Below are 12,483 nucleotides of genomic sequence, written 5' to 3' on the forward strand. Positions count from 1 at the left end.
AGGATCAAAGGAAAAAAGACTGTGTCTTTTGCTAGAATTAAAAATCCCCTACCCAACACCAAGACAGTGTAGGATGTTCTAGTTTTGTTTCTCATCTCATTACACTCCTTATGTTGTCATGTGTTCAAGTCTAACTGTGTTTAAAGATCTCTCCCAGCTTATACCAAGACACTTAAATTAGTTGTCAGCTGGAAAGGACTTCTAACCTTGGAGGTAGAACATTTTGGCTATGACCATAACCGTGGAGATTAACATGCTGACATGTAGTGATCCAAAAAGAGCCCAGGCCCTGAGTCTTTTCTCTTCTTTCTTTCAACTGAAATGTGTACCCGTAAACACTCAATACACATATTGGTTACATAATGTTTCTACTTTCTTATGGTATGCTGAGCTATGTAAGAAGGCATTAATAAATAAGGATAACGACTAACACAAACTTTATGACTCAAATATATTTGAAACTATTTTCAGTACTTATTATTTTGATCAATTCACTTATTCATGCTCACAGCATCTAGAAATGAGTTTGGGCACAGTCCATTTTGAGAAAGAAAACAAGTTCATGACTAGCTGGTCGGATGCGAATGAAGGCCCATGGTGGGTGTGTGTGGAAATTTACTTTTTGCACGTGGCCTTTCTGTACATACAAAGGCTGCTTCCTGTAGGGATACCTTCTTTCTTCAGACTTTCCAGCCTTCTGTTACTCCCACAAGGTCCAGCTTCATTCTGGAGGCAAGTTTTAATGTTTCTGGGAAATCTTAACAGAATGACTAAACTCAATGGGCACATGCCCTCTGTCTTCTCCTTTGTCTCCTTCTTCCTTCATGGAATGTGGATACTTTGGCTAGAAGTACAGTTGCCATTTTATGACCTTATGGTGACTTTAAGGCTGGAAATCACCAGAAAGCATAGTGCAGTGAAAACTCCTAGGGTGTCTGGGTCATTGATCACACCCTGGAACTAAAGCATCAAGTCCTGGAATATCCAACTCCAGACTGGACAAGCTACATGGATCTTGTTTAATCCACTTTCCACATATTTGTTATACAAAGTTAGGGCAGTTTCTAGGGCACAAGGTAATTGCAGTATCTACAGTTTCTATTATTTGACTTTAAGTACACATAGCATTTTAAGCCAATGTTAAAATTTGATTTTTTTCTTTTCTTTTCTTTTCTTTTCTTTTCTTTTCTTTTCTTTTCTTTTCTTTTCTTTTCTTCTCCTCTCTCTCTCTCTCTCTCTCTCTCTCTCTCTCTCTCTCTCTTTCTTCTTCTTCTTCTTCTTCTTCTTCTTCTTCTTCTTCTTCTTCTTCAAGAGCGAGTGAGTGCAAGCGGGGTAGAGTGGCAGAGGAAGAGAGAGGGGGAATCGCGGGCTTGATCCCATGACCCTGGGATCATGACTTCAGCCAATATGAATTGGGGGCTCAACCACTGAGCCACCCAGGTGCCCCAATATTCGATATTTCTACTGGCATCTCATATGTATCTTATATGTCCCTCTGGCTTTTGACATGCGAGGACTATTCTAACATTCAACTCATCTTTCTTGCAAAAGCTCTTACTTATCTTTTATTCTTAAACTCAACAAGAGACATTACTACTCTCTTGGTCAATGAAGGCAAAATGTGGGTGCCATCCTTTTATCTCCTGGGAGATATTAATTGTACCTTCTCGTTATCAATTGTCAACTCAGTACTTGGCCTTTAGGCCTTCTTTATCTTTCATGCGATTCTTAGTGATCTTTCTAAACTGCATGTGATTTAGGAGCTTAAATAGCTTCTTATCCTACAGGAGTTTGTCTCTACTTTTCTCTTTATCATGGCACACATAGAAAATGATGTATATTTTGGTGTAAATGGATGAGATTACTTATTCAGAGGGACATGCCTGGGAGCTTTTCTTGTATCCTCAGCCATCCTAGAGCTGAATTGTTCATGGAATGTGAAACTGTAACGGATTTAGTGTTGTCAGTTCCAAGTGGTGCACTGCTTAGTCATAGGAGATTCAAAGTCAAAATATCTTAATGTATCATACAAGGTTCTTTCAGGATCTAGTCTTTGACTTCTCTTCCAACCTTATCTCAAGTTGCATCCCTTTTCTGCTCCTTCCTTTACCCTCCCTAATCCATAGTTTTATATACATATAAATATATATTATATATAATATATTAAAGTATTATATATATCCTATATGTAATGTAATATATATGTGTGTACCTACGCATATATGTGTTTAGTGTGTATATTTATGTCTATCTACATCTATCTTTTTGACTATTCTGAATTTTTTTCGTGGACTATACCAAAGTTTTTCATCCTCCTGGCCTCTGCTTCCTCATGTCATCTCCATCTTCAATGTACGTGTTGAATATTAACTCACTTGTTAAACTCAATTCACATGCTATCTCCTCCATGAAGTCTCTTCTTCTCCCTTAGCTATAATTGATATTTTCCTTTGTATATCCATTGGTCCTTGTTAACACTTCTGTAACACTTCACTGCCTTTTTAATTAAAATGTTATTCTCCCTGTATGTGGCTTTTCTAATTGAAGTCAGAGGCCATGTAATATTCATTGTTGTACTCAGTATATATTTACAATGGTGCCTGACTCAAAATACATACTTAAGTATTTGTCAAATATTGCCTGTTGACTTAAAAGAATAAAACACTTTGGGGAAATGTTCAGAAAAATTATTAGACCATATTTATTGATACCACTGACAGAAAATTTCCAAATATACCCTGCTTATGACCTAATGCTAGTTAAAAATAAACGCCCAAAATTTGTTCCTAAAATTTGTCCCCTGACAACAATTGTACTCGATGGACTGTAGCTAATTTTAAAGACAAATGCTTCATTTGAAATAGTTCTTGAATAATTTTGGCCTTACCACTCTGGTTATAGATATAGCCTTAAAATATAAGGCTTAAAAACCACTTGGTTCTTGCATAAGAAAACAGATGTTCAGCTTGCTCCATGGGTTTGCTATTTTCATAAGTGATTTGCCATTGAAGAAATTTATTGCTGGAAGGAAATTGACTATATCTGTCAAAATTTTAAATGTACCTCCCATTAATCCAGCAATTCTATTTCATGTGTGAAATGATCTATGTACAAAGATACTCACTAAAACAGTGCTTGTACTCATAAAAGTTGGACAATAACTAAATGTTCTTTAATAAGGTACTGATTAAATGCATTATGGTATATACACTTTTACATGGACTAATATGGGAATATCATAATTCTAAATTATGTTACTTAGTGAATAAAACAAAAGATTATACATAGTAAGCTGCCATTTATATCAAAAAAGCAAAGCACGTATGTACAATTTGTAAAGGCATAATTTTTCTCTAGAAAGATATACAAGAAACTGGTAAAAGTATTGGCTGGGGGTGGGGGGACTGATAACTAGAGAAGAAGAAAGAGATTGAGATTTACCTTTCACTGTTTATAGATTTTACCTTTTGAATATCATACCAAATGCATTTATCACCTATCAAACAAATAAATGAGAATCTATCTCAAAGAAACCACATGATTATTTCAAAAAGATGAATTTATATATCAATAACCAGGTCTCAACTAGTCAGCTTTGTTAAGCTACATAGAGACTTTATGGAAAAAGATTAAGAACACAAAATTTATCTCTGCATAGTTACTAAACAGGAGCTTATGCTCTTGTATAAATATGATGTACATATTTAATAAAAACTTTAAATTTACATAGCTTTACAAATCTTCAAACTTGGAATATAGTGTAAGGCCTTATATTGATTTGTATGTACATGGTTTCCTTCCCAAACTAGATGGTAAGTTATCTTCAGGCCAGTGACTTTATTTTTATTTGTTTAATGCATCAAAATACCTAACATAGTTTCTTACATATGGCAGGAGTTCAAAAATATATTTACTGACAGTACAAGAAAAAGATTAGTAATGGGACTTAGCATCTTTATCAATCTCTACCTCTAGCTGTATGGGATAAAAATCTAGTAATTTATTTCAGTGTCTGCAAATAAAAACTTAGCATGTGCCCCTTTCTTTAGCAATTGAGTGATCTTAGAGAGTTATCAGCTATTAACTGGATTTATCAAGTATACTACTCAAGTAGGCCTCTAGGTATATTCATAAAACAATGAAATAAAGATGGAATTGTTGTTTTGAAGGTTTATAATGAAAGTGATCTAGAGGCACTTCATAAAAGCAGGTATTGAACATAATCACACATGTACACCTACTGCTACTCATCTAGTTTAGGAAGAGGAATGATCTTAATGCTCCCCTTCTTTAGTGTGCTTCTCTTTCATAACATCCTGTCATTACCCTTCATCCTGTATAGCTTTCTTAAATCATGTGTTGGAAATTTGTAAAGGTCTCAATAAAAGCCATTTGAAAGAAGGAATGTGTAGTGGCTACCCTTCCTTGTGACTTAAGGTTCAAACAAGCCTAAAGGGATTGATCTTCATGAGGGATTGGTTTGCATGAGGCCTTTGTTTAGGATGATAGAAGAAGGAAGTTCCAGGGCCAGAATGGCTCCTGTAGAACGGAAGCAATGTGGAGGAAATGGAGGGGACAGTGTGCTGTCAGTCTCCTGCTGAAACTTCTATAGGAGAAGGGATGTGCACAAGAGAAGGATGACCCATTTTCAAGAAGGAACACATGAAATGGCAGAGCCACAGCATTTTGAGACGTACTGTCCTTTCTGGGGAAGACTTGGAGGGGAAAAGTTGTGGTGGGGTGACAGTGATGTCTTATAGAATGAGAGCTGTTTGACAGCACATGTCATTCATGGGAATCCCAGAACTAATGGATGGGATGTATGTGGCGGAAGCCATAGTTGATGGGAGGGCAAGATAGAAATGAACGATTACCATTATACTGTTTCTACCAAAATCACAGTCTGGGTACTTATAAACAAATGTAGATAAGGTGTGCTCAAACTTACACGAGTGAATTTGGAAAATAAATATCTCCATGGGCATATATAGTTGACCCTCGAACAACACGAGTTTGAACTGTGCAGATTCACTTATCGGCAGATTTTTTTCCCATGAATATAGTACAGTACTGTAAATGTATTTTCTCTTCCTTATAGCTTGCTTAATAATATCTTCTTTCTCTACATTGTTGTAAGATTATAGTATATAACAAGGTAACATACAAAATATGGGGGTGCCTGGGTGGCTCAGTTGGTTAAGCATCTGACTCTTGATTTTGGCTCGGGTCATGATCTCATAGTTGTGAGACTGAGCCATGTGTAGGGCTCCACGCTAGGGGTGGAGCCTGCTTGATATTCTCCCTGTTTCTCTGCCCCTCCCCCAATCATGCACACGCACACACACACTCTCTCTCTCTCTCAAAATAAACCATACAAAATAAGTGTTAATTGACTTTTTATGTTGTTGGAAGGCTTCTGGTCAGCAGTGGGATGTTAGTGGTTAAGTTTTTGAGAAGTCAAAAGTTACATGCAGATTTTCAACTGCACAGGAGGATGGTACCCCTAATCCCTGCTGTCATCAGGACACTATGAAGGTGCACACATAAGTTGTGGATGCAATGTGTCTTCTTTTTTTCTTTTTTGAAGTAGGCTTCATGCCCAGGGTGGAGCCCATAACCCTGAGAGCAAAACTTGAGCTGAGATCAAGAGTCAGATGTTTAACCGACTGAGCCACCTAGGCGTCCCATGAGTTGAGTCTTTCCATAATGTCAGCTTTATTCAATTATAAAGCAAGGTTAACTAACTGTAAAGCAGGTCCAGGATTCCAAACTCAATGATATTTCATTGTGCATTTAACTTGGCTTCATACACATCACACAAAGCAAAGCACAATACAAAGTCACACAACAAATCAGATACAACAAGGGGTAAGAAGTTAACAAACCAAACGTGACATCAATCTGAGAGCGCGCAGTTGAGATGAGGCCTCCATCCGGTCACGGTCAGCCCTCTGCACGTGTTGCTTATCATGTTCAAGCAATGGAGGATCTCTGTTCTGCTCAGAGATCAGTCAGGAAGAGCCTTTAAGCAGCTGTTGCCTTTTTGATGTTGCCAGACGTGAAAGGATCAGCATCTGGAGAGTCTGGCAGCTTGCTGTAAAAGTCCTCTCTTTTTCAAGGAGTAAAATCAGTCTTGGGGCTTTGCAGGCCTCCTCTGGTTCTGCTGGTTATCAATTCTGGTGTCATCAGCTTGTGCTGATTTCAGTGGTCTTAGCTGCAACACACTTGGCTGCTTACATCACTGCTTGACATGGGTCACTGCTTGACATGAGTGACTTCATCTTACTCTTTCCACCTGCATTGTTTAAGGGTCAACTGTATTCATAATACGGCAACTAGTTTTTTCTGAATTAAAAAATATTACACTGTTATTTTGGTATGAAATTGGGATAGTCATCATGTTGTTCAATCAAGTGTTAAAGTTCATGATAAATAAATATCATCTTTGCTACTAAACTTCATGGTGTTTCCTACTATAGATGTTTTTATGTTCATAGGAACAGATGTAGTGATAAGAGATCTTGAGGTTTTTATAGGTTCTTCTTATTAAAAAACACTAACCCTAGAACACACACACACACGTGTGTGTGTGTGTGTGTGTGTGTGTGTGTGTGTAAAATTTACAAAAGGGGAATATATAACATTTATTTATGCTCTATGATGAGTTCTTGGGTAAAATCCTTTTCACAATGTAAAAGGAGTTGCTTTCAAAGCAATGCTGTATTTTTTGTATTTCTTTTATTTAACCATTAGGTATTCAATGTTTGCTTGAATCATCAAAAACTTTATTTCAGACGGCAACTGACATTTTCTCATATTAAAAAAATAAATCCTTGAGTTGACAGACATTCGCCAGTAGGAGGGAAGGCTTGAGCTGACAGTTGCTTCCTGGCACAGGCTTTTAATTACAGAGTCAGCGTGTAAGCCTCAGAAGCCCCCAGGAGTCGGTAGCGAACATTGACTGGCATTCAATCCATTGGGAGAACGGTAACAGGAAGTGTGGCAATTACGGGCTTTCAGGGAGAACATGATGAGTATATAGCTGCTCTCAGACCAGGAGTCTTTATTTCATATAGAAAAGAAAAAGACTATTGTTTTATCTATGTAGCTCTATCAGAAAATAAATTGTTTCCCATAATTGAAATTTTATAATGATTAAGGCTTAGAATTTATTCACTATTATATTTAAGCCATGTAGATAGTTAAGTCACAACTTTTTAATGTAAGTATTTTTTTTCATCCTGTTAAGTACAGTGTCCTGAACAAAATATGAAGTTCTCTGATGGAACCACAGTGATAAATTTCAATTGTTTCAGTTTTACTGTGAACCCAATGAGACCCTACTTTTCTAGGTCTGGATTTTACATCAGCTGTTCTTTCTCAGCATCAGCTTCTAGCTTATCAGCCCAATTAGTCTTTCTAAAAGGCTGTTTTATGTAATCTAGGGACACAGATGACCAAATTTGTTAAGTTAAAAAAATTATTTCCTCATCAATGGGTTTTATATGAGGCTTAAAAGACTTCTTTTCCTGTGGATCCAAGCATTTTATTATGGCCATTTTTTCCTAATCAATTCCCAAAAGATTTACAGAGCATCTGTTATGTGCCAAGAGTGGGGGAGGTTGCCATAAATGTGTCCTTTGGGTGAGCAAAAGGCTACTAACTCAGATACTTTGGGAAGCAGGAGTGTGGGTTTCAATATTTCTGTCCAGGTCTCTTGCATCTCCAGGAACTGTTAGGAACATCTGCTTTTTTGGATCTTCTGTCTTCTTCTGAATCAGCAAGAAGATGAGACATGACCTCTTTTGACTTTCAACTTTACAATCGGAAGCATAGTGTTTTCTGTGGCATTTTATCCTTTACAGCCCTGAGACCCCCACCAACCCCAGCGCCGGCTGAGATAACAAAAGAAAGGGCTCTGGTCCAGATTGCCACATTAAGGAAGCTCATCTGTGAGTTCTGCATTTAAAGTGAGATGGTTCATTCTTAGTTTCTCTGTGAAGTTTGTCTCCCCCATATGCTTACTTGAAAATAAAGGCCCACATGAATTGGGGTGAACCACATTTAAGAATATATAAGGGGGTTGCCTGTGTGGCTCAGTCAGTTGAGTGTCTGACTTTGGCTCAGATTATGATCTCAAGGTTAGTGAGTTTGAGCCCCACATCTGGCTCTGTGCTGACAGCTCAGAGCCTACAGCCTACTTTAGATTCTGTGTCTCCCTCTCTCTGACCCACTCCTGCTCACACACACACTCACACACACACACACACACTGTCAAGAATAAACATTAAAAAATATTTTTAAAAAAGAATACATATAAAGGATAGCAAACATGAAAGTAGACAAGGGATTTTTGCACCATTGGTTAGTCTTAAATCCTTCATGGTTAAAAAGATACCAACTAATGTACAGACTCCTGGTCCCACGCTTTGTCCTGACTCTTCAATTTTCACTGTTAGGAAAATCAGTGATTCAGATCTTGACTCTTTTTAGAAGCCTCACTCTAGTGCAATTAAATTAAAATATTTAAGCTCTTCCACTATTAATATGAAAAAAATTAAACCTTCTCAGGCAACTTTAATATATGGCACTGAGTTCAACTGATTTAAAAGGGACAGCAAATAGACACTGCTTTTGCAAAGTCCCATTCTAAACAGGCATTTGATATTTTAGCCAATCTAATGTCTGAGACAATTTCACCTAAACAGAAATTTGAAACAAATATGATTGAAAACAGTCTTGACTTAACACATTTGTTAAGTCAAGATGGTGGAACAGCATGGAAGTTTTTTTGCGCCTCTCATCCCTGAAATACAGCCAGATCAACACTAAACCATCCTGCACACCTAGTAAGCTGATCTGAGGATTAACACAACAATCTGCACAACCTGAACCACAGAACTCAGCAGGTACATGGCGCGGAGAGGTGAACTGGGGGAGAGAGAAGCTGCAGAGGGCAGGCAGCTGTTTTTGTTTGCAGAGAGAGGATGGAGACGCGGGAGGGGGGGGGTGGGGGGGGGCAGAGTACGAAAAGCATCCCCACTCCCGCCCAAAGCAGCTGGGGAGAAAAGAAAGAGTACTCAAGGAACTGAACAAAAAAGGGATAAAGGAGAGACAGTTTAAATTCCATTAAGACTCTATAAACAGGGGGAGCACAGAGCCTGAAACTCTGCAGTTCAATACCTGGAGGTGCGCTGGTGGGAAGGGTGAATCTCCAAGAGCAGAGTGAAGTCTGTGGGTCTGCAGGCCACAGGGGAGAGGCGGTTCCCCTGCTGGGAGGACATCTGGTAGAGGCTGTGTGGACCCCCCCAGACAAGGGTGCCAGCAGACGCCAGAGAACAACCACATTCGCTGCGCTGGAACAAGGTCGTTAAGGGTGAAGCCTGGTGCCAGATGTGTTGTGATTTTCCATAACCCCTGAAATGATCGCGTGAACTTTTTCTGGGGCGGGCTGGCACCCAGCCGCAGTCGCTGGGCGTTGGCAGCAGCATGGTCCCGCAAACGTTCCTGGGAGCAGCCGGCACCCGACCATTGCTCGGTCAGACCCTCCCCCAGAGGGTATAAGCGGGTCAAAGCCACAGTCCCTCAGAAGCGAGGGGCGGGGAAACACAGCCGCACCTGAGATAAAACTCAGGAGGGAGGTGCCGCCTGGCAACCTGACGGCTTGGTCACAGACAGTGTAAAAGCGAGGAGCGGACTGAAGCCAGAGACAAAGGAAAGCTGTGCAATTGCCTGGTCAGGGAGAACAGAGTTCCAAGACTGGGTAGTCAGGCGATGCCATTTTCACCCCTCTGGCGCATGTGCATACACACCTACAATCGACCCAGTGAACTAAGCAGCGCCATCTAGTGGAGAACGGAGTCCTTACACTAAGTCCCCGCCCAACTGAGCCAAACTTCCTCTTCAGGAACAATACAAGTCTCTCCCCCTGCTTAGTATACAGATTATGAAGTGCTTCATAGTTCGACTTCTAGGGGAAACCAATGTAATTTCAATCGTACTTCAGTCTGTTTGCTGGTCTATCTATTCAATTTCTTTTCTTTTCTTTTCTTATTCTTGAATACAGAAAGAGAAAAAAATTATTTTTATTTTCCATTTCTATTAAAAATATTTTTCTTTAATTTTTTTCTACTGAATTTTTACTTTTTTCTAAATTTTTCAAATTCTATTTTTTTACTTCCATCATTTAATTTTATTCTATTTCATTGTATTTTTTTCAAATTTTCAAACACTTTCCTTTTTTTTTTTTTTTTTTTCTTTTCTTACCTCTCCCTTTTTTCTCTAATCCATCAAGGTCCTTTCAATAACCACACCAGAACACACCTAGGATCTAGAATCCTTTATTTGATTTTTTGTGTTGTTTTTAATTTTTTAATTTTAATTTTTTCTTTACCTTATTAATTCCTTTTCTTCCTTCAAAAATCACAAAATGAAGGAATTCATCCCAAAAGAAATAACAGTAAGAAATGACAGCCAGGGACTTAATCAACACAGATACAAGCAAGATGTCTGAACCAGAATTTAGAATCAGGATGACAAGAATACTAGCTGGGGTTGAAAACAGATTAGAATCCCTTTCTGCAGAGATGAAAGTTAATCAGGATGAAATAAAATATGCTATAACTGAGCTGCAATCTTGAATAGATGCCACAGTGGTAAGGATGGATGAGGCAGAGCTGCAAATCAGCCATAGAGAGGGCAAACTTATGGAGAACAATGAAGCCGGAACAAAGAGGGAGACTAAGGCAAAGGAGCACAATTTAAAAATTAAAGAAATGAGTGACTATTAAAAAGGAACAATGCCAGAATCATAGCGGTCCCAGAAAATGAAGAGAGAGAAAAAGGGGTAGAAGGGTTATGTGAGCAAATCATAGTGGAAAACTTTCCTAACCTGGGGAAAGACACAGACATCAAAATCTAGGAAGCACAGAGGACTCCCATTAGATTCAACAAAAACTGACCATCAACAAGGCATATCATAGTCAAGTTCACAAAGTACTCAGGCAAGGAAAGAATCATGAAAGCAGCAAGAGAAAAAAGTCCTTAACCTACAAGAGAAGACAGATCAGGTTTGCAGCAGACCTATCCACAGAAACTTGGCAGGCCAGAAAGGAGTGGTAGCATATATTCGGTGTGCTGAATTGGAAAAATGTGCAGCCAAGAATTCTTTATCCAGCAGGCTGTCATTCAAAATAGAGGGAGAGATAGAAAGTTTCCCAAACAAAAATTAAAGGAGTTCATGACCACTAAACCAGCCCTGCAAGAAATGTTAAGGGGTACTCTCTGAGGGGAGAAAAGATAAAAAAAAAAAAAAAAGACCCGAAGCAACAAAGACTACAAAGGGCCAGAGAACACCACCAGAAACTCCAACTCTACAGGCAACATAATGGCAAGAAATTCTTATCTTTTCAGGACTCACTCTAAACGTCAATAGACTAAATGCTCCAATGAAAAGACAAAGAGTAACAGAATGGATGAGAAAACAAGATCCATCTATATGCTGCTTACAAGAGACCAACTTTAGACCTAAAGACACCTTCAGATTGAAAGTAAGGGGATGGAGAACCATCTATCATGCTAATGGTCAACAAAAGAAAACCAGAGTAGCCATACTTATATCAGACAATCTAGACTTTAAAATAAAGACTAACAACAGATGAAGAAGGGCATTATATCATAATCAAGAAGTCTATTCACCAAGAAGATCTAACAATTGTAAACATTTATGCTCCAAATGTGAGAGCATCCAAATATATAAATAAATTAATCACAAACATAAAGAAACTCATTGATAATAATACCATAATAGTGGGGGACTTCAACATCCCACTTACAACAATGGAGAGATCATCTAACCAGAAAATCAACACGGAAACAATGGCTTTGAAAGTCACACATGGACTTAACAGATATATTCAGAGCATTTCATCCAAAAGCAGCAGAATACACATTCTTCTCCAGTGCACATGGAACATTCTCCAGAATACATCACATACTGGGACACAAATCAGCCCTCAATAAGTACAAAAAAATTGATCATAACATGTATATTTTCAGACCACAATGCTATGAAACTTGAAATCAACCACAAGAAAAAATGTGGAAAGATAACAAATACTTGGAGACAAAAGACCATCTTACTAAAGAATGAATGGGCTAAACAAGAAGTTAAAAAGGAAATTTAAAAGTACTTATAAGCCAATGAAAATGATAATACCACAGCCCCAAGCCTCTGGGACACAGCAAAGGCAGTCATAAGAGGGAAGTATATAGCAATCCAGGCCTTCTTAAAGAAGGAAGAAAGGTCACAAATACCCAACCTAACCTTATGTCTTAAAAAGCTGGAAAAAGAACATGAAATAAAACACAAAACTAGCAAAAGACAGGAAATAATAAAGATTAGAGTAGAAATCAATGCTATCGAAACCAAAAAAACATTAGAACAGATCAATGAAACCAGAAACTGGTTCTTTGAAAGAATTA

The 12,483-nt window shown here is 38.3% G+C and overlaps 1 protein-coding gene across 1 annotated transcript in view; it reads right to left on the minus strand.

Moving 5' to 3' along the window:
* Window positions 1-12,483, minus strand: part of TAS2R16 (taste 2 receptor member 16) — a 56,132-nt gene that overhangs the window by 30,126 nt on the left and 13,523 nt on the right. The window contains 1 exon segment of the mRNA XM_045052638.1: window positions 9,416-9,546. Within this exon segment, the coding sequence (XP_044908573.1) occupies window positions 9,416-9,546 (131 nt within the window).

Source organism: Felis catus, chromosome A2 (assembly GCF_018350175.1).
Source record: "Felis catus isolate Fca126 chromosome A2, F.catus_Fca126_mat1.0, whole genome shotgun sequence".
Classification (NCBI taxonomy): Eukaryota; Metazoa; Chordata; class Mammalia; order Carnivora; family Felidae; genus Felis; species Felis catus.